General features: G+C 39.9%; 2 protein-coding genes and 1 long non-coding RNA gene across 7 annotated transcripts; 2 read left to right on the top strand and 1 right to left on the bottom strand.

Moving 5' to 3' along the window:
- Window positions 1–2419: 2419 nt before the first annotated feature.
- LOC309709406 lies at window positions 2420–10544 on the top strand. The gene is made up of 3 exons (XR_014277500.1): window positions 2420–2846; window positions 4390–4519; window positions 5668–10544. It is a non-coding gene; the product is annotated as an uncharacterized lncRNA (long non-coding RNA).
- A 194-nt stretch (window positions 10545–10738) lies between these two features.
- On the bottom strand, window positions 10739–14057 carry LOC309709405 (transcription elongation factor 1 homolog). The gene is made up of 4 exons (XM_082538019.1): window positions 13952–14057; window positions 13513–13649; window positions 13342–13412; window positions 10739–11523 (listed from the first exon to the last, which is right to left on the bottom strand). Exons 2-4 carry the CDS (start codon window positions 13626–13628, stop codon window positions 11459–11461), a joined length of 252 nt encoding a protein of 83 aa, XP_082394145.1. The 5' UTR covers window positions 13629–13649; window positions 13952–14057; the 3' UTR covers window positions 10739–11458.
- On the top strand, window positions 13646–19291 carry pld6 (phospholipase D family, member 6). Of its 5 annotated transcripts, none has more exons than XM_082538015.1 (5): window positions 14074–14161; window positions 15203–15313; window positions 15819–15990; window positions 16200–16429; window positions 18584–19291. In XM_082538015.1, exons 2-5 carry the CDS (start codon window positions 15304–15306, stop codon window positions 18817–18819), a joined length of 648 nt encoding a protein of 215 aa, XP_082394141.1. In that variant the 5' UTR covers window positions 14074–14161; window positions 15203–15303; the 3' UTR covers window positions 18820–19291. The 5 variants fall into 5 exon arrangements, with proteins under 5 accessions (XP_082394144.1, XP_082394142.1, XP_082394141.1 ...); XM_082538017.1 differs by having other exon boundaries at window positions 14085–14161; window positions 15169–15317; XM_082538014.1 differs by having other exon boundaries at window positions 14085–14161; window positions 15169–15313.
- The last annotated feature ends 1468 nt before the right edge of the window (window positions 19292–20759 follow it).

Raw genomic sequence — 20759 nt, forward strand, 5'->3', positions numbered from 1 at the left:
ATGCTTGTCTGTGTGCGCCTTTGTGTGTGTGCGTGTCTGTGATTTCCTGTGATAAGCTGAACTTTACTCCCTGACTAAGTGTTTGGTAGTAATGGCCTTGATCCCTGAGTCACACGCTGTCTGGGACTGAACCGCTATGCATGTGTGTTTGAGAGAGAGACAGAGAAAAAGAAGCAGAGACTGAGGATGAGAGAGAGAAAGAGAAAGAGAAGTATCGGGGGGGGGGGGGGGGGGGGGGGTAGTCAAATGAGTGTGGTTTATCGCATCCCAAAACAAACCAGAGGCCTCTGAGTAATAAAAAGGCACTATCTGTCATAGTAAATTCCAAATAGTGGTTGTTGCCTTGCTGCAGTCTCCTGATTATCCTCAGTGGTCTGCCTCTGACAATTATGAAGCCATTAACACTGCGAGTGTGAGTGCACATATATACACGTTTGTGTGTGTGTGTATATATATATGTGTGTGTGTCCAAAAGAGAAAGGAGAGAGATACAGAGACGCTATGGCTGCTGATTTGAAGAAATATGCTTTCATTTATTTTATGGCCCTGGAGGCTCCAGTCCCTTACAGCATCAGCCTTCTGGGCTCTCAAACATTAAATTTACATGTTTGCTGCCTTTCTGCTATTGTTACTGATGCCTCTGACCAAATCAGAGACAGTAAGGCACAAAGAAAGAAATGGATTAAAAAACAAATCATACACAAAAGTTACTAGAAAAGGGTGTATACAGACTATCTCGTGTGTCGGCCATTACTGAGCACTTGGCAATCATACACATGCACACACTCTAATGGTTTTGAGCGGTCAGCCCTTTTACACACCACCAAATGAGGAGATGAGCAAAAATGTCTTTACCACCAATCCTATCCAGCATGTCTAATAAGGAAGACCATCCGCTGAATATATAAGAGAAAGATTGTTAAAAGGAACACAGACACTCCACCGGGGGAATATACAGTAGAAATCTTTTTGAGACTCTGCAGCAAACGCCCTTAATCAAGTGCAACTATAAATACACACACGATAATTGGAAGAATATGTAGTCTGTGGTATACATTGTCATTAAAACACTCTGAGAATTCAGATTCATTCTCTGTAGTGAGAAATCTGTAAATCTACACTAAGTGGTCGAAATCTTTTATCCGTTTGGGTTGCAGTGAGGATTCTACTGAAAACCGCTGAAAAGTGGGCTCAGCGACACATCCGAAAATCGCTGTCAGTGAACACAGTTGGTCTCTGCATCCATGAATGAAAGTTAAATCTCTGTCACGCAAAGATAAAACAAATATGAACAAGAGCCAGAAATGCCACTCCCAAGCTCACTTTAGATGGGCAGAAAAGTTGTACTATCAGGTAACCAATCAAAAGCTAAAATTCTTTTTGAGAAACGGTGGATGCCACACCCTGCAGCCCAAAGACCAAGGGGACCACCTAGCACGGCATGGATGACTCAAACTTCTGTGAAGGCAGCGCCAATGCTGCACAGGATACGTGTGTTTTGGACTAACGTATGCTGCAATCACGACAAAATCTTTTCCAGTGTAGGCCTTTCTTATTTAAGCAAGGTAAAGCCAAGAAACCTTGTGCACACAGTACGAGCGTCCAGGTGCAAAACTGGGCTGGCTGCATATCATATCTGTCACCTATATAAAACATCTGGCCCATTGTGCAATAAAAATACAGCATTCTAAAAACCTTGAACTGTTGAGCAAGACTGAGGAAAGATATCACTTCCACAACTACAGATATCCTCAGTTCTCCCCCAAAAGGAGTGTTATTTGATGAAGAATAATGAAACACAGAGTGAACATAAAATGTGTTGCTGGCTGTAAATTTTAAAATGGTCCCATTAAATCAACATCAACAACAATGACAAACAACAGAACCCTCTTTTAAGTGGGCAAATAAGTACTACATTCGGTTTCCCCTCCAAAGAGACGCAGCTAAATGAGATTTTAAAACAAACTGAGCCAACGGTAAGTATATGTAATGCCAAATGTAACGCACTGCAACAGCCCAGACCTTTAAGTCAATAACAGCACAAACTAAAATCTAAAATGACCATGGGGTTGAAGCAATATCGTGAAAGATTAAAACCTGGCTGTTGCTCCAGATTGCATTGTGTTTTCCAGGTTTGTTCACTCACATTATTTAGAATATTAGTCAGACTGCTGCGGGCTCAAAGCATCACGAATCCACGAACAATGAACTACAAAACGTGACACCTGTGATAAATACAGATTTCGTGTGAAAGCCGCCCACATATAATATTTTTTGCATAGGAAAATTAAAAACAACAACAACAACAACAACAAAAAGGCACCGTGTGCTACAGCCAGCGGGCGAATTAATCAACCAGTGTTGCATTCGGTGTGTAAAGCCAATATTTCTATTTTCTTTCTCTAGGGCCTGCCAGTGGTCCATTATGGCCCTGGACTTGGGGACCGCTGCACTATGGGCGGGGGGCATTGGTCCTTGTCGGCGTGGTTTTATGGAGGCATGGACAAGAAAGAAAGAAAGAAAGAAAGAGAAGAGGAGGAGGGGATAAGAATCAGAGGTGGGGGAAAAGAGAGGTGAGAGGTTGCAGATGAGTTGCATGGCATGGGATAGTGATGCTGCTGCATAGGCTCCATCGCTCCATCCCTCCCTCGGAGAGAATGGAAAAAACAAGGAGTGGTTATGTGATTCCCCACATGCAGGGTGAGGAGCGCACAGTGGAGAAAAGGAATAGCGGGGAGGGGGGCGTTTCCCTGCACAGCACAGTCTATTATCACCACACTTGAGCATGGATACGTTGTACAGCATATGGAGCGGCTTTTTCAGCTGACATAAAGGTGGACGTGGCGGTAAGTTAAATGTCTTTGTTTTTTTCGCTTTCATTAACCACGAAAAGCGATTTGGGCATAGTTCGCAGCACGGCGTTGTTGCTCAGGGTCCCGTCACTTTACACTGTCCTGTTTATTAAAGATATTTTGTTGATAATCCCTGAAGTGAAGAAAACAAGACTTGTAGATTTCTGCTTCATTAGCCGCTTTGCAGCACAGCATGGCATGAGATTACGCCCTGTCAATTTGTCGCTGGCACGCTTTAGGATTTGATAACTAAACAGGTTGGTCCCAGCAGCCTCACTCCCAAATGCCTATCAGATTACTTGATGCGAATTGTACCTGCATGCAGCTTAGGCTAATATTTAACCACAACAGCATGCCAACGTGTCTTCCTCCTTTGTATCCGGTTGGGGGGGGGGAAGAAGAACGAAAAAAAGAAAAAAGAAAAGATGCTTAAAAATCTCTTTCACGCTCCCTGCAAAGGGTTAAGGATTCAATCCACGCCTGCCACTCTGAACTGGGTTCTCCTTGTCAGTAGAAGCGGATGTATTTACAAACAAAGAAAGCTTAATATCCAAGCCTGTCACGTAGGGGACAGGTGCTGGCTATCTGCAATTTTTACAGTGGTGTGTGTGGTTGTCTGGTTATCTGGGCTAGTAGGCCAACTGGAGCCTATGCATTAAGATTAAAGAAACCAAAGTGTCTCTTTTAAGTTTGTCACTAAAAGTTTGGCCCAAGGCTGATGGGTTGGATTCTTATTCTGCACTATAGGCTGAATTTTTTGCAATTGCCATCGCTGGGTCGTTTAGTTTTTGTCTGTGTGGTGACTATAAGACCCCACAGTGTAGCAAAAAAGAAAAAAAAATGACTGGAAAGATTTGCTGTTGCAGGCATAAGCATAAACATCCTCATAACAGTGCCTTTAGTTCCAAGCAATTAAGCAGTAATGTGCAAGCAGCAGCTCAGCATCCGCTTAGTCTGTCTCCATCTCAAGACTGTCTTGTCTTTGCCCCTGGCACAGCCACTTGTGATTCTGCATCCTATCTGAAATACCAGGTACATTAAATGATTGATAAGTCTATTGCATCAGACATAAATATGAAACACAGACCGATTTTCTTTCATTAGGCCCTCCAGCTGGAGCCAGTTCAATTTCAATCAAGTCAATTCAGGAAATGGATTTTCTTATAAATGCGAGCCAGATGTCGTTCGCTGCGAAATGAAGTTCTTACCAAGTCTATTCAGAAATTATTAGAATTATAAAATGTGCATGCAGGGCAAGTTCATATGATTGTGAACGTAAAAAGGAGGCGAGAAAAAAAGGCCTGCCTGTCTGTACACTCAAAACTGCTGCCACAGGCACACCCATATGTGAGTGTCTTGCTATCATAGCTTAACCCCCGCATACACGGCTAAAACCACACTGAAGCATGTCTTCAAATTACATGAAGACATTCCAGTGACACCGAGCAGACACAGACCGGTCCTGAGTAGTGAAGAGGGCAGCAGCAGAGTGTATTTTTACACCAGATCTCTGACACCTACGTACATCTCTTCACAGCTCTTGGTGAGAACAGAAGACACGTCCACTTGAGTTGTCATCATCAGCAGCCCAGACATGGACAGTTGGGATGGAGGAAGAGGCAAGATGCGAAGGGGAGAGATGAGGCGAGAAGACTAGAGAAGTATAGGTAATGAGGGAGGCGTCAAGATCTTGTCGATGTGATGGCCCTAGCTAGTTTTGGCACTTCTCGCAGAATGACAGCAGGATAGGAAGTAGACTATCACCAGAGTCTGAGAGGTGAGGGGTTTTGTCAGTGGCAAATGGGAACTTTTGAGGGGTGTCAGGTTCCCTGAAGTGCACCTCTGATAGGTGATTGGTTCGTGTGTGTGTGTGAAAATGGATAAACAAGCTGATCCGAGGATAACAAAGGGATAAAAGGGTAAATGCGTGGCAAAGAGAGGGAAAGGCAGCAGAGGGATCACAATGATTAGAGAGGAAAGGTTAAGTGGAAAAGTGAGAGATGAGAGGAGAAAAAGAAAAGAAAAGAGAGTGCATCAAGTCAGGTTTGTAAACTAGTTTGTTTCCGGGGGGAACTGTCTGTGGTGCTGATGTAACCCCGACAACTCCCACCCCCTCTTTTCCCAATAAAATCTCCTTCTCCCTCATTCTCTCCTCCTCAGCTATTGACTGACAGCTACTGTGGCTCTAATTGGCAAGTGTGGATAGGGGAGAGTAGAGCTTATTCTCCATGGGACGGACCAAGCAAGAGAGAAAGAGAGTGTGTGTTGAGGTGGGGAGGAGATGGGGGACGTATCCAGGGAAGTGGTCCAACAATAGTTGAGGGGAGAGGAGACAAAGCAAAGGAAGAAGGGAATAGATGGTCAAACGGAGTCGTAAACAGTATGAAGGAAGACAGCGGGTGAGGAGGGGAGGATGGAGGTGAGGACTAAACATCTGTTTGGTAATCACTCTCTCCCCTCAGTGCAGTGTAACACATACTGACACCTATTTGATAATTGGTGAGCCTGCCCTCTCCCTCAGCGCTTGGCTAAATGGTTGCTTGATACTGGGGAGAGCACAGGGACTAGCTGTTGGCAGTGTAATCTGTTTACTTGGTGCAGCTCAGGTACAGACGCATAGCAGGCTGCCTGCGTGTCTGTGTGTGGATGTATGCGTTGCTGTTGCTTACAGTCGGGCTATCAGTCTAACAGTGTGCTCGAGATGTGACTGCGTGTGTTAAATGCGTATTATAACCTCAGAGCAATGCCGCTCCCTTGTCATTCAAGGATAAAAAATGAAAAAGAAAAATGATCTCTTTTGTCTCTTTTATCCCAGGTGCTGTCCTTAAAGATGTGCCTCCACACAGACCTACTTCAACACTGCAATCTTATTCAGAGTGCAGAAGCTGAAGGGAAGCACACAGAAAAGGAAAGTGAGCTCCACAGTCGAGAGGAGAAAGAAAGTAATAGAGGGGAGGAGGTGGGCATTTCTGCTCCTGTCTCGACCACGGGTATTCTTGGGTTGATAATACAGATGTGGATGTTATTGCTTGAGAATACGCGTAGTCGAGCGGAAGCTTTATCATCAGCACTGGACCATAAACAGAACATTGCTCAGAGCCCAGGCAGACACATTTAAATGTATAGTCAAACTGAGGCATTTGGTGATTTTTAATTAAGCGCCCAGAGGTGACTTTTTATGGCAAAGGCTTATTTTGTTTAATCAGAAAGGGTTTTTATTTTTAAATAGAATCCAATCGAGGCCAGCAGGAGCCCAAATCCAATCCAGCCAATGAAAGGGTTTTATCATCGCAGTTTTATCAACCATGTCAACCCTTTACACCTGTGGAGGAAATGAGTTTGTGTCATTGGCTAGATTCAGCCTCCCCTGCAGAGGTGCTGGTGGGAAAGACTTGTACCATGCCACTAAGCTAAACCCCCAGGCATTAGTTCAGGGAGCTTAACACAAAAGTCTTCAGACTTAGACGTTAATTCCAAATTCTTGATTGCATATCCTTGTCATTCAGTCGTGCACACAAGTGATCCTATAATCTTATCAGTTGATGGGTGTCTTTCACAGACCTTCACACTCTGCACTGAACATTTTCCTGAAGCTGAGCAGAAATTTCAAGTTAAAAGAAAAAAACTAGCCGTGTGTTCCTGGACTTCACATCCCCCAGGCAAGGGGATAATATATTATATTATAACTGTGCATAAGCATCGTACCGCTGCACTTGCAACCACTGTTGCATTCCTATTTTCGAATCTTGCTAAAAATGTGTGTTTGATGCCCGTAGCAGCAACAGTAGACAGTACCACATGAGGACATGTCAAGGCTTGCACCCATGGCTGACATTTCAGCGTTCAGCTCAGCTGACTGGCTGTCACGATGGAGATCCAGACCCACATTCGCACATACGCTCAAGTGCCTGAATGTTCACATAATCTAGATGCTGGTAGGAAAATCGGGGATTGAGGGATCTCACAAAAATAGGCATATAGATAGATCTCACATATATGACTCACGGTGCAGCTAGTAGGTTCACTGGGTCCGCGTGCCAGTGAGGAAATAAGGGATTGACTGATTTTATGGTTAACTATTTTTAGTCAGAATGATGGATGTTTATGTTCTTTATTGATCAAGCTGAGGTGTGGGTTTGAAAAATTCCCGGACGTTTGGGCGTGCTGATTAATCAGGTAGCAGCTGTGTTCGAATAAAACATTTTACATTTTGGGCGCATTTTGCTAAGTATTATAAATTAGAAAATCAGCATTTCATTGCGAATTCAGCAATACATTAGCATCTGGTTATGTCCGTGATAAATTACACCCTTATCATTCACACGATTTCTTACTACTGTGTAAGCAAATCTCTTAAGAGTGTGTAATTATAATTTATACAAATTTCACTCCGTGGTTGCATAAACTTGTTGATTGGGCAAAGCCATTTCTGCGGTTTGGCGTGTATTTGTGTGTGCGCTTCTAAGCAACAAAATGACTATTGTGAGCACAGCTCCAGGTGCCTAGCAACCAAATCGCTGTTTCCTTGGCAACAGTTGCCTTGCACTCACTGTGTGGGTGATTGGCAGCCTTGACAACGGAGACGGAGTGACACTTGACCTCGCGTGCTGAATGGGAGAGGAGAAAGAAGAAGCGAGAAATAGAAGAGAGGGGGAGGCAGTGGGAGGGGACGTGCAGAGACAGAGAAGAGACTAAGTGATAATCATTCTCCATTGTAATCATCCTCCAGCATGTTTCATAAGGCGTCGTCAATACCTCTCCAGCTGGGGTCCATCATCAAACACAATACACAGTACAGTGCTCGCATGCATGGACACACTCTTCCTGGGTGGAGAGCCCAGGCAGGCACTCCACATCTCATCTATTATCACTCAGCCCTGCCTGGTGCACAACCTTGCTACGCTGTGTCTTCTTTCATTTGTGATCTGCTACATCCTCCACTCCGTGGGGATGAATGGATACTGGACTCCTAAAATGCGTCACGGTCACAAATGCCACAAGACAGTAGATAAGGAGCTGCACACAGAGACGTTTAATTCCAAATAGGTGCCATCGTTTTCTTTGGAACATTTAAATTACTGTAATTGATTAAATCAGCGTTTTGGTTTTCTCCATCTACCCTTTTGTTAGCTGAGGGAGGGTTTCATTGTGCTGTGCGGAATTTCCTATATATCAGAAATCGTATTTTTGACTCTGTGTTTAAAGATATCAAAGGATCAAAACTGCACAAACGCCAAAAAAAACAAACTGTTTTGCTTTTAGCGCGAAGCATACTGTACAATACAAACCCAGTTTGATGAAGGCTCTGTAAAGTTGTGTAAAGGGCCAATTAAAAATGAAATGCAATTATTTGACGATCATAATGGTTCCAACACTTTTCAAAAAAGCTGCAACAAGGTGCTGTTTGCTGCTGTTGCATTTTTTTAAACACCTCTCTGTAAACATTTGGGACCGAGGAGACCATTTTTGAAAGCAGGGTGTTTTACATTACTTGCTTACATTAAGATTTTAGCAGTTACAGGCTTCTTTTTATTTTTCTTTGTTTCATAGTGTGCCAAATGTTTATAGTAGGTGACAGCTCTGGACTGCCGGCAGTTTTAGCACCAGGACTCTGTTATCACACAGCATTGCAGTTATAATACATATTGAATGTGGTCTGGCATTGTCTTGCTGAAATAAAACAAGGCTTTCCCTGAAAAGATGTTGTCTGGATTGAAGCATATGTTGCTCACTATTAATGGCACCTTAACAGATGTCATTCGCAGAAACGCCTTCCCTTTGGATTGCATGCTAATCACAAATCAGATCACATCCCTCTCCTCTTATCCAAGATGATTTTTTAAATGTTTTTTTCTCCTTTTTTTTCACATGGTAGTTTTAACCCCGATTTGTGGGTGGAGTGATTAACTATATTTTCTAATAATGGTTTCCTAAAATTAGCGGTGCCCATTGTGTATACACTTTTCTGTGGATGCTCTTAATGATATCATGTACCATAAATTATAAAAATCCTAAAATGATTTCTCCTGTGCAGTCTGCGACAGTGGTGAACTCCCTATGTTTGCTTCTGAGATGCTAATTGTAACCATTCATGTTACTAATTAACCTCATGAGCACTGGCGCGTTATTAATATTTATGCAGTGATTCTATGTAAAGCCTACGGTGTAGCATATGCAAGTTGCCGACGCCCTTTCCAGCATTTACATCTTTATACAAGTGTTTGCCGTTATGCCGTATGTACGGTGTGGATTAAACACGCGAGTATACGACCACTGTGAAACTGTGCAAAACACAAAACATGTTGCTGCTGTCCAATTCAAAAAAAATAAAATTTTTAATTTTCATCATTCTGTTGTCTTTGTACCATTTTTAATTAATACTGCCTTTCAAATTATTTCAAAGATAATAATTTGAAATTATAAGATGGCCTTGTAAATAAGTTTAATGTTTTTTAACAATGTGGGGAAACATCTTTCAATCATTCAACCTTTCAAGGAAGCAAATCTCTTCTAATTGTGCTTGTACACACACACACACACAGTCATGTCGGTTATCATTTTACATTTCTGTTATTCTGTTGGAATATTTTAATATCACATAAAATATATAAGGTGGCAAGCCTAATTACTTTAACAATTCTTAGTAAAAAACTAATTAAGTCATCTGTCTCTTTGTAGAGCCACCGATTGCTGTAAAAATGTTACAAAAAAATAATCACATTAATAAGCCAGACTTTAACAGGGTTGTGTGTTTTTTCTCATTAAGATCTGGACAATGTGGTGTATTTGGAGGCAAGCCCACACACACACACATTCTTGCTTCCATAAATACTTATTAGCACCCCAAGTGTTTATGAACATGTGGGTGAAAATCCAAGAATTTGTTTTTGTAATATTTACTAAGCTACAGTAGCATGCTGTTTCTATAATTTACAGAGTATTTCTGCAAAACGAAACTGCTTCTTCCCATTAAACGGCAGACGTGAGATCAACAGGACAGGTAAGTCAGAAAACATAACATACTGCTTGGATTTGGAATTTTCATCAGATTTGTGGAGCGTAATAAAAAATGTAATAATGATGGGGTTACCCTTAAGTCTCTACCACAGGATCAAAATCAAACATATCCATTAAGTAAACATTAAACAAAACAGCTCTGATTCATGATACCCAAAACAGATGGCTGAGTAGGAGAGTGTCATAGAGCATAAACTACTGACTTCAAGGCATCGAAATACTGCACATTACTGCATATACATGCCCATTAAAAGAACATTTGTGCATCTTAAAATTATTTTATTTCATGAACATATAACCTGAAGACATCAGAAACAGAAACTGAATGGATTAAAAACATTTCAAAACTCATGAACTCAGCAGCTCAGCATGAATCTTGAACATCTTGTTCCTCTCTAGAGTGGAATGACCTAATGCTGTGACACAGATGTCTGAGTGACTGCATTATGACCAGAATCTGTAACATCATACTTAAATCTGAGTAATCATTATAGATTACACACACACACACATACACACAAAGCTCATGATTAGCTATTTCAGTGACATTTTCCAGCACTGCAGTTGGACTGAACAAACATCCGGCTCAGGATTCCTTGTACCAAGACTGTATAAATCATTAAAAAAACAAGACAATTTTTACTCTTCAACTAGATCGAGTTGCTTGTGTCAGACTTTGAAAAACTGTAGGAATAATACTCAAGAGTTGTCCATTTTAAAATCAACCTACTCACCATATTCATAGTTTCTTTCATGATACAAATATTCATATTAAAATATTCAAATGCTAAGATGTGAATATGTTCGCTTGCATAATCTTTGTATCTCTTAGATATCTCTAGCAGTTAGAAACTAAATACCTGGAAGCATTTTTTCAATGCAAAATACTTTATTTTAAAAGAATGGACCTAGATGATCACCAATAAGGTCCCCCAACCAACCACCCACCCAAAAAAGAAGCTGTATTTTTAAAACAGACAGCTCTGCTAAATGTGTAAAGATAAATCAGGGTACACTGCACAGAACAAATTATGTAATAAATCTCAAGAGTCAAAACTAGAGTTGTGAGCTGAAACCTTAAACAGAAAGGGGAGAACTCTTCACCACCTTTCTGACAGGTGTAGAGACAAAGCGCAACATGTCATACTCTGAAATCAGGCCTGCTAGAAGGAAAACAGCCGGCCTCACAATGTGCAACAAAATGTCTGTAGCTAGCTAAAATAGATTAGATTTTACTATCAGTTTAATTATTGTAGCATCCATGTCTAGTTAGCTGTTAGAAAGTTAATGCTAGGTATGTGTCGGCAACAGAGTACCCACAAATTTGACATTTGGATATTTTATTTATCAGTAGTTGCACATTTTCTCCCATTTCTGCTGCTGATTCAAGCTCAGTTTTTTGTTTGGCAGCTTATAAAGAGTTCAAGAACCTGCAAAGCGGCCATTGGGCAATTGACAGCTTTTTGTGAACAGGAACATGTGACAAGCATGCATCAAGCAATGCAAAAAGAAAAAGAAAAAAAAAAGGTTTTCCTCTTCAGTGTGGGTAGAACTTAACTGCGCTCTGTTTCTAACCATTTTCATGAGTTCTATTGATTGGCTGCTTCACAGGCGTCTATCCAATCACTATACACATCAACTGGCTCTGACAGATCTGAGGAAGAATGGATTAAGGATAAAAAAACGATGCTGTTGCTTAAAAATAAAAACATCCACAGACAGAGAATGAGGTGAACTTTAAAAATCAATACAAAGTTCCAGTTATTACAATGTGTTTGAGCAAATCGCATTCTGAAGCCAGGTTAATTATTGGAAGTAAAATAAACGAATTAACATTTTCCAAAGGTCTCCTGCCTTTCTAAGCTTGTACCACAACATTTTTATTACTCTGATAAAATTAAACAGTTCCTCATATTGGTCTCAGACTACACGGAGATGGAAAAATGACGTGAGCTGCTGTTGTTTAAAGTATAACAATATAGTTTGATTATATAACCTTTATTTAAAGTCAGCCTACCACCTCTTTTTTCCTGATAATTTAACCTTGTCTCCCAGCTGTCAACAACCAAGTATTTCAGTCATTTGATATCATTAAATTGCTCATATGACCTACAATTAAGCTCTCAAGATATCTGATTTAATCTATGTGGTTACTGTGGCCAAGTGAAAACAAGATAACGGTATTATTTTTTCCCAAAACAAATACTGATTTAGTTATGCACCAGTTAGTTTTTAGGTGGACTTACTACATAGTCAACCTGAGATAAGTTAGAAGCTATGGTCATATGCACGGTATATGAAAGAGACACTGTCTCATTTCAGTGATGTGGTGAGGCAATGAAGGCAAATGCTGATGTTGACATTTAAGGCAGGTTTCCTAAGACGAGCTATTAGTAAAACATATAGGGCCTCACAAAGAAAGAAAGAAAGAAAGAAATGACCAACAACCTGACCACCTGCATATGTATGACCAAGGTTTTAGCCTAATGCCACTCTATATTATTCAAAGAGGCAGTATACAACGAATTAAGCTCAATACAGCCAGTTTCTTTGCTTTAATGTGCTTGTCAAAGCCTATAACCCTAGATAACCACTGTTGTGATGCACGTTATAAACTTTCTCCATTAAGAGTGTTCTGCTTCAGGCTCTGTGGGCGCTCACATAAAATCATGTGGATTTTCTTCCACGTGAAATGATACCTGTGAGTGCCACCTACACTTCACAGATGTTATCAGATAATGACAATACAATGCTGTCTAAAAATCCACCAAGAACATAAAACATATAATAGTAAAGAACAAGACCGGTACAAAAGAAAAGGTCAGGAGATTACTCCTGCGGCAAATCTTGGGATTAATCGCACAGAGCGGTAAAACAAACACTTTAAATTAAGTTAATTACATAATAACCGCTTGAGCCTCAGTGCCTTTTTAACACTAAGCCACAACCTTCTAGGTAACTTGATGTGCACCTCCAGAGAAATGCAACTAAATGTCGGATCAACGCATACCACGATTACTTTGACGGGGTGCATGGTTGCAGTGCAGGGATAAAATGAGTTTCTGGTTACAACGTAAGCTAGGACGTAGATTTCCTGCAGAAGAATAAATCAATTTTAAGAATAATTGAATTTTACACCAAAACTCTAAAGATAACCTACTCTCAACCAGGTTGTGTGTTCAGCATAGGTTTTTATCAAGGTAAAACGAGATCACTTTTGTGACAAAGAAAACGCTGACTTTAAGCGCAACATAGCTCAACAAGCCATTAAACTGGTTTTATAGTACATCCCTATGAACTTCTTTAACCCCTGAATAATGTATGAGCTAATATTTTATTTTGTCAAACTACTTTTCCTCATATAAAAAATTAATTTAAATGTGCAAAGATAATAAAATAACAAGAAACTGCTCTGCCTTATATTTGCTTTGCTGCTATATGAGAAAGAGAGCTGCCACCTAAATAAGGATACAGGTAATGGGGGTCTGGAACTCCTCCAAGCAGACTGTACATGATATTATCCCAGTGTTTCTGCTTCTCTCCCTGTTGAAAGACAAAGCGAGAAGAAGCGTCAGAGACCACCAATCACCTAAGAAATCTACCTACGAACCATAGACCAGGTGTGTTTAGGTGGGCACTATACATTTTGACATCACATGACTTCTCGTGGTTGCAGAAAGGACATGTGAACTGAGTTTCCAGATCCCCCGTCATCTTCTTCTTTGGAGGAGGCTTTCTTTTGGATTTGCGACGACCCATTTTACACAAAGGGAATCGAGTCTGAGTGAAAGAAACAAAAATCACACTGCTTCAACAAAGACGGCACGTACACTGGACCAACAGCACCATATATATGTGAGAATACTTGCTAAAAGAACAACACCAGCTGCTAGTTGCTGCTGGTGCCCCACACTGTTGTTAACAGGCTAACGTTAGCATGTTTGTTGTTGCTCTCTCGTGCAATACAAATCGTCTCGCGATAGAAAAAAATACTTAATGCTATATTCTATTTCATTATACCTCAACTATCCCCACATATTAAACACACAATGACCGGTAAACGTTATGTATTGATAGTTTACCTTTTCTTGTTGAAAACACACGCTACCGTTTTGCGGAAACGGCTTCCGTTGGCTCCAGCACCCGTAACTCTTCGCGTTACGTAATTGGAGAAGAGTGTGAGCGTCGTGGCCTGCTATTGGCTAGCTGACGTGTCTGTTAACTGCCTGATAGTGACGACAAAGATCTTGGCGCTGCCTATTCCCACGTGGTGGCGACAGAAGCTTGTTCAGGTTTGCCTTTGTTTTCTAAAGAAATAAAATAATATAAAATAAAATAAAAACCTCAGTTTTGCTGTTTTGACATGCTCCACATCTCGCAAGGCTAACATTGGTCAAATGTGCTTCGATTTCTAGTCAGCAACAGTAGCTCAACACTGTTAAGATGCTGGTTTGATTCGCTCAGTTCAGCTTGGTTAACCGATTCAGGGAGCTAATTTGCGTTCTACTGGTTAAAGCCGAAAACAAAGTGCAACAGTTTGTTTGGCATATTTGTCACACTTACATGTTTCAGATCATTTTTAAACTTCTTAGACAAAGATAACCAGAGTAAGGGTATAAAAGAACTGCAGTACTCTAATCAGGCTGAGATAATTCCTGTTGTTTCTTATTTGGCGCTCATGGGCATGTGGGTGTGTGTTTTGTGAATGACCCTTTATGAGATATTGTTTGTTTTATTGTTGTTATAATTATTTGTAATGTAACCTAGCACGTGACTGGAGGTGAAAATTAGCTTTATGCTAACTCTGATATAAAGTATCATAATGGCAACATTTATGTTAATATTGTACATCATTTATTTTCAAATAAAACCAATAGAGCATATAGTAAAATAACATTTTTAAATTATAATTTAATTTATTAAAGTGGGTAGTTATCTAAACCCCACCTGGCCCTGTGTGAAAAGAGCAATTGCCCCAAAGTCTAATAACTGTTTTTTTCACCCTTGGCATCAGAATTAGAATTCGAATTCAACTTTATTGTCATTGCACATGTCACAAGTACAAGGCAAAGAAATGCAATGAGGCGTTTGAGATAACTGGCAGTGAGACTTTAACTTTACTGTAGAGGAATTTTGGCCAGCTCTAAATTCAGCCAAACTGAAGGGTTTTAAAGCATAAACAGTCTAAGGTCATGTCAAAGCCTCTCGATTTCCTTTAAATCTGGACTTTGGGGGTTGACTTGCTGATATGTTTCAGATCATTGTCTTCCTGCATAACCTAATTGCAATTGAACTTCAGGGCATGAACTGATGGCCAGTTCATTCTTCTTCAGGATTTTCTGGTAAAGAGGAGAATTAATGGTTCAATCAATTACTGCAAGTCATCTAAATCCTGAAGCACCAAAGCAACTCAAACCACCACTCTACCACCACCATGTTTGACTGTAGGTATGATGTTATTTTTAATGAACTGCTGTGTTATATTTACATCAGATGTAACAGGACCCAAACTGTTGTCTCATACAGAACATTTTCCCAAAAGTCTTTGAGATAATCAAGATCTCTTTGGCAAATATGAACAAGCCTTTGTGTTCAAGCTACATGTGTTAAATGTATGATTTGTGGTGCGTTATTTTAACAGCGTTCATAGAGGTTTCCTACAGAGTTGAAGATGTTCTGTATTTAAAAAAAACAAAAAAAACATTGTGGAGCTACAAACATTGCACTACTGATCTAATGAAGGGTGAGACGAGAAAATAAGAAAAGGTTGTTTATAAGGGCGTGAATCCTCAGAACTGATAAGCTGGAGTCCTCCACAATTCAGCTTGTTTTCTGTTTTCTATCTGTTAAAGAATCTACATTAAAACACGTTATGATCATGCATGAGGACAAGGATGTTTTCATTATGCTACACATTTGATTCTTAAAGTTATTTTCTTTACATGGTAGCAATGTGGACAGTAAAGGTGGTCAGCCTGGGAGTGGTGGCCCTCTCCCTCAGTCTGGAGCTGCTCTTTTGGCTCTTCAGTCGTCGCCGATCTGAAAGAATCACCAATAAGGTCCTCTTCTTCCCCTCAGAGGTGGCTTGTGTGGAGCACATCTTCTCTCCCACGTTACCTCAGTAAGTGGAACATCAGTGAAACTTGAAGTAATTATTGTTTTCCTATATCGCTGCCAAAGATGTTACAATGTCTATTAACTTCACCTCTTTTTAAAATCATTTTTCATCTACTTAAGTATTTTTTTCACATGAAATGAACCCTGAAAGCTAAACTTTACTTAAGTGGTCATGAATTATGACAGGTGATCTTTTGTTTTCTGCTCTTCCAGCTCCCATGTCTGCTCATTGCCTCATGGTGTAGACACCTCTTTCTCTCGTCTTCTCCGCTACATCCTGTCTGCTTGCTCTTCTCTGGACTTGTGTCTTTTTTCTTTTTCCAACATGGATCTGAGTAGGGCTGTACTACTGCTGCATAGCAGGGGCGTAACCATCCGAGTCCTCACTGACAAGGTCTACTCGGCCATCAGTGGCTCCCAGATCGGCGTCCTCCGCAAAGCCGGTAAGGGAGGAGATTTTTTTTTATATATATATATATATATATATATGAAATGTTTTGGAAGCATACATATATATTGTAACTTGAGTCAGTGTGTGACTCAGGGTGCTATTGTTGCAAAGTGTCTCATAAATCTCACACAGGCCACTGAGACATACTGTATGTAGTCCTTTGGGTGGTGTTATTGGTTAAAAAAAACAGTCACACTAACCTCTGAGATCATTATTATAGATACGAGAAGGATGACTCAGGTCCTGCTCAAGAAATGCTGCTCAGTTTATGTTCTTTGACTTTAAGTGTCATTGTTACTATCACTGGGTTCCTTAGTTGTGATTAGAGAGAGATAAAAGGAGCTGTCTGTGTGAATGGAGGTTGCCGCTACAAGCCCTCCTATGAGTCAGACTAATCATTCTCTGAAAGATTTTGTGTCACGTGTCTGACTCATGCTGTCTCACTTTCTCTGCAGCCCTCTCTGCATTTAATAGATTACTCCAACCATATATCAGCCTCTGGAAACATATATCAACAATATCCCTTTTACTGCTGAACTTTGGGTCCTGTCGTCAGTAAGCTAGAACCCCCCCCCCCCCCCACACACACACACACACACACACACACACACACACACACACACACACACACACACAATTATTTCCAAAAACCAATCAGCAAAACCTTTCCATTTTTGATTTGTCTGCCCTAATAAGTCTGAGCCGTCTTTGCAGCTTTTTGCACTTAGCTAACTAACTATATATCACACCTATATTTGATTGAGTCTGTCCCTTTTCTTCTGTTTCTGTCCCTTATGCACTCTCGCTCATACTCTTTGAACTATTATATTAGCTGTACATCCACCGGTGAAAATGACACCATCTTCACCAGTGTATTTTATTTTCCAACTGCAGGGCACTGGAGATCTTTGTGGTTCTTTAATGAGACACTCAACTTTAATACAATGTAACCCTTTTTATTTTTTTTTATTTTTTTTGCAAGACAGAAGCTTTAAGTAAGAATTAAGTAAGTGCAAAACTGGCAGCCAGACAGCAAAGTGTGTCTCTTCAGAGAGAAAGTGTGTGTGTTTTTGTGTGCATGTGTGTATTGATGCAAATCACACGAAAACCACTTTGGCACAAAGAACAGTCAACGTCTCTTTTCTTCTTATTATATTTCATCATTATCTTGTGGAGCTTCTTGAACCGCTGTACATAAATAAAGCACAGGGGTAAAGGTTATCATCACTTAAGATAGTCAAGAGTTCATTTGTTAAACATTTTAACAAGGATGATAAAACAGATTCTGAAAAAGATCTTGTCTTTCTTCGGTTTGCTAAAAAGCCATTTCTGGTAATGTGGGTTTTTTTAAGAGGCATGCACTTGCCAAATTCAAGAGAAGATTTGCATGACTAATCTGTGAGAGTAATCTGCAGGCCAATCTAAAAATTAGCAGTCTGCCGGGTAATGCATACTGAGATCCAACATCCTCCTTATGATCATTTCCGTACAAAACAACTGAAGAACAGAGAAACACTTAATGCATTAAAAAAACTCGGTCTCAGTGCTGTAGTTTAGATCAGAATGTTTTACATTTTTTACTTTATATTGCCTGTTTAAAACCCACAAGTTCACTGTGTTGCAGTGCATATGAGTTAATGTTAGACTTTCAGATGCACATAACAGTCACATTTACAAAAAATATACAGATATACAGTCTTTGCATGTTATATATATATATTTTTTTATATTCCAAGAAAAGGTAACCATAATGGAAATAAGTAGTGAGTGTCCTAAATATTTCATGAGAGGCTGATGTGGTGTTAGGTAATCCTATATGTGGTCAAAGCGCGCAGGTTTTAATGCGGTTACATTTCGTCTGCTTACAATACCTTTGTATTTTACAGGTCCTCTGGGTCCTCAGTTTTCCACACCATCCATTTAGAAACACATATGTAACAGTCTTTCAATCTTTAAAGGTGTAGCACTAAAGAGATCGTTACATACATACTGTACTTTTAAAAACCACCATTTTCCCTTTTGAGGCGCATTGAATTTTTGTGCAGAATTTCACAGTAAGTAGATGAAGGGAAACAAGCGCTGTATACTGTAAGGCATTAAAGAGTTTCCCTTCCTTCCTCCTGCCTATCCACCCTCTGCTCCCTAGGGATCTGCGTGCGGTGCGATGTGAGCGCCGTCCACATGCATCACAAGTTTGCAGTGGTGGATGGCCGCACGCTCATCACCGGCTCCCTCAACTGGACGCTGACAGCAGTGCAGAGCAACATGGAGAACATCATCATCACCGAGGAGCCCGACCTGGTTCAGCCTTTCGTCAAGGAGTTCTGCAGGCTATGGGGGCTCAATGATTCGGCCCAGTACCTCAGTTCATTGACTGATTAGCTATGATGAATACTGAGTGAGGATTCAAAAAAAAAAGTGGCCTTTTCTTTTTTTTCCAGAGGCTATGTTTAGGTTTCGAGAGACTTCATTCATGTTAATGTAACAGCATTACTGTGTGTAGATAACAGAAGTATTAAAAGTTAGATTTTTTTATGCTTATGACTCATAACACTGTTATGTGATTTAGCTGGCTAAGTGTGAAGTTAAAGGTTTTGTGGTTTTAGATGAAAACAAAGCCTTTGAGGTGCTAACTGCTTGACTGGCCTGCTGTTGTTCCACTGCTTTTCACAACCCTGCAACATTAACGCGTTTAGGTTCTACAATGTTTTTTCTTTGTGTGTATTCCTCTGTTTTAGGATCTGAATACTTGTTTTTCGTTTGTTATTCTACTTTATATATTCAGTGTTGTTTTTATAGGTTTTGTCACAGGTTGACAAAAGTTATTAATAAAATTAGCTTTTTTAGGATCTTAGATTATCAAGCTGACGTCGTTTCTCATTTAAACAATAATATTAATAGGTGGTTCATTCCATGGAAGTAAAGAGAAAATCTATAATATAGATTGTGTTTAATGTCCTTTGTCAAATCTACATACAGTTCTTTGTTTATAGCGTAAATAAGAGTTGTTTATTATAGTTTGTTATTGCAGGCAAACGCCAATAAAACCTGAATAAAAGTCTTTGTTTGTTGTAAAAATGATCCTGTAGGTGTAGGGTTCTTCCTTTCTGACATGATTCACTTCATTTCATTTCACCTGAAGCGTTTTGTAGCAGTAATATCACTTGAGATTTCCCAACGAGTGAAGATAATCGGGTCGGGACATGATTAATGTGCCCTGGTGTGCATGACTACTTGCTCATAGTCAGGCTGATGCATGTAAATAAAGACCACAGCTGGTTTGTGTGACCTAACACTTGAAGTGTTTTAGAAGGTTATATTTTGAAGTGCAGTTTTGTAAATGGTAAGAGAAAAAGCTACTTTTCCTTTATTCACACAAGGGTTCGCCACAGCTGGTAGCTCCACAAAATCAGACAATTTTATTTACCGTGTCGGTGTCCAGTAAACCTGGGAGCTCATGAGATTTGGATGCCTAACTGTTGCACAAGTCAACACATTATTTAGCTGCCCTGGGAATTTTGTTTATTTGTTTTTCTAGTTTTTTTATTTTTTACTTTCTGTTTGTTTTATCGGAAGGCTTAGTATTGAAAGTGCGTCCACCAGCAGGTGAGGCAACAGAATACCGGAAATTTAGCAATAACCTTCAAAATAAACCAGTATAAACTCGTTTTTTGACCATCGAGAACTGATCGTACACTCAAAAGAAAAAGTAAAATAATTGTGCCCCAAATTCTGCTTTTAACTATTTTAATTACATGTAAATTTTTCGTGTAATGCGTTATATAAGTGCAATGTAAAAGTTTAGGTTTAATGGAACCTGATTAAATGAAATTTACTTGAATGGTATACCAAGCCCATTTTCCTTCATGATTTCCTTAATTTCTTTAATTATTTGAATAAATGTTCGCTTGATTTTGAATGTTTCAGTTGCATTTGACTCAAAATGATTCCTTCGTGTTTACCGAGTTTGAAAAATCTCTTCGTCTTTTTTTTCTTTGCACAAGATGGCCAAGTAATGAGAAAACAGTACCGGTATCAAGGAGCACGGCTTGTTGCTTAGCTACACTGCTCAGCTCATTATGAAATGGAGTTCGAAGATTTTCTCAACACCTTCAGCTCTCCCTCAACTTATTTATTAGTTTCCTTCGGTTGCCATCAGTGGGTGCAGATTGCCTACTATATAAAACCCCGCGATGAACAAATTGTTATCCTTTATTAATTTACATAGAAATGCAGAGGGTGAGCCAACTTTGTCTGAAAACTCCTGGAAACAAATACACCCAACTGCCAGAAATTTGCACTCAGATGTATGTTACCCTAAA

This window comes from Aulonocara stuartgranti (genome assembly GCF_965226115.1).
Source record: "Aulonocara stuartgranti genome assembly, chromosome: 6".
Taxonomy (NCBI): Eukaryota; Metazoa; Chordata; class Actinopteri; order Cichliformes; family Cichlidae; genus Aulonocara; species Aulonocara stuartgranti.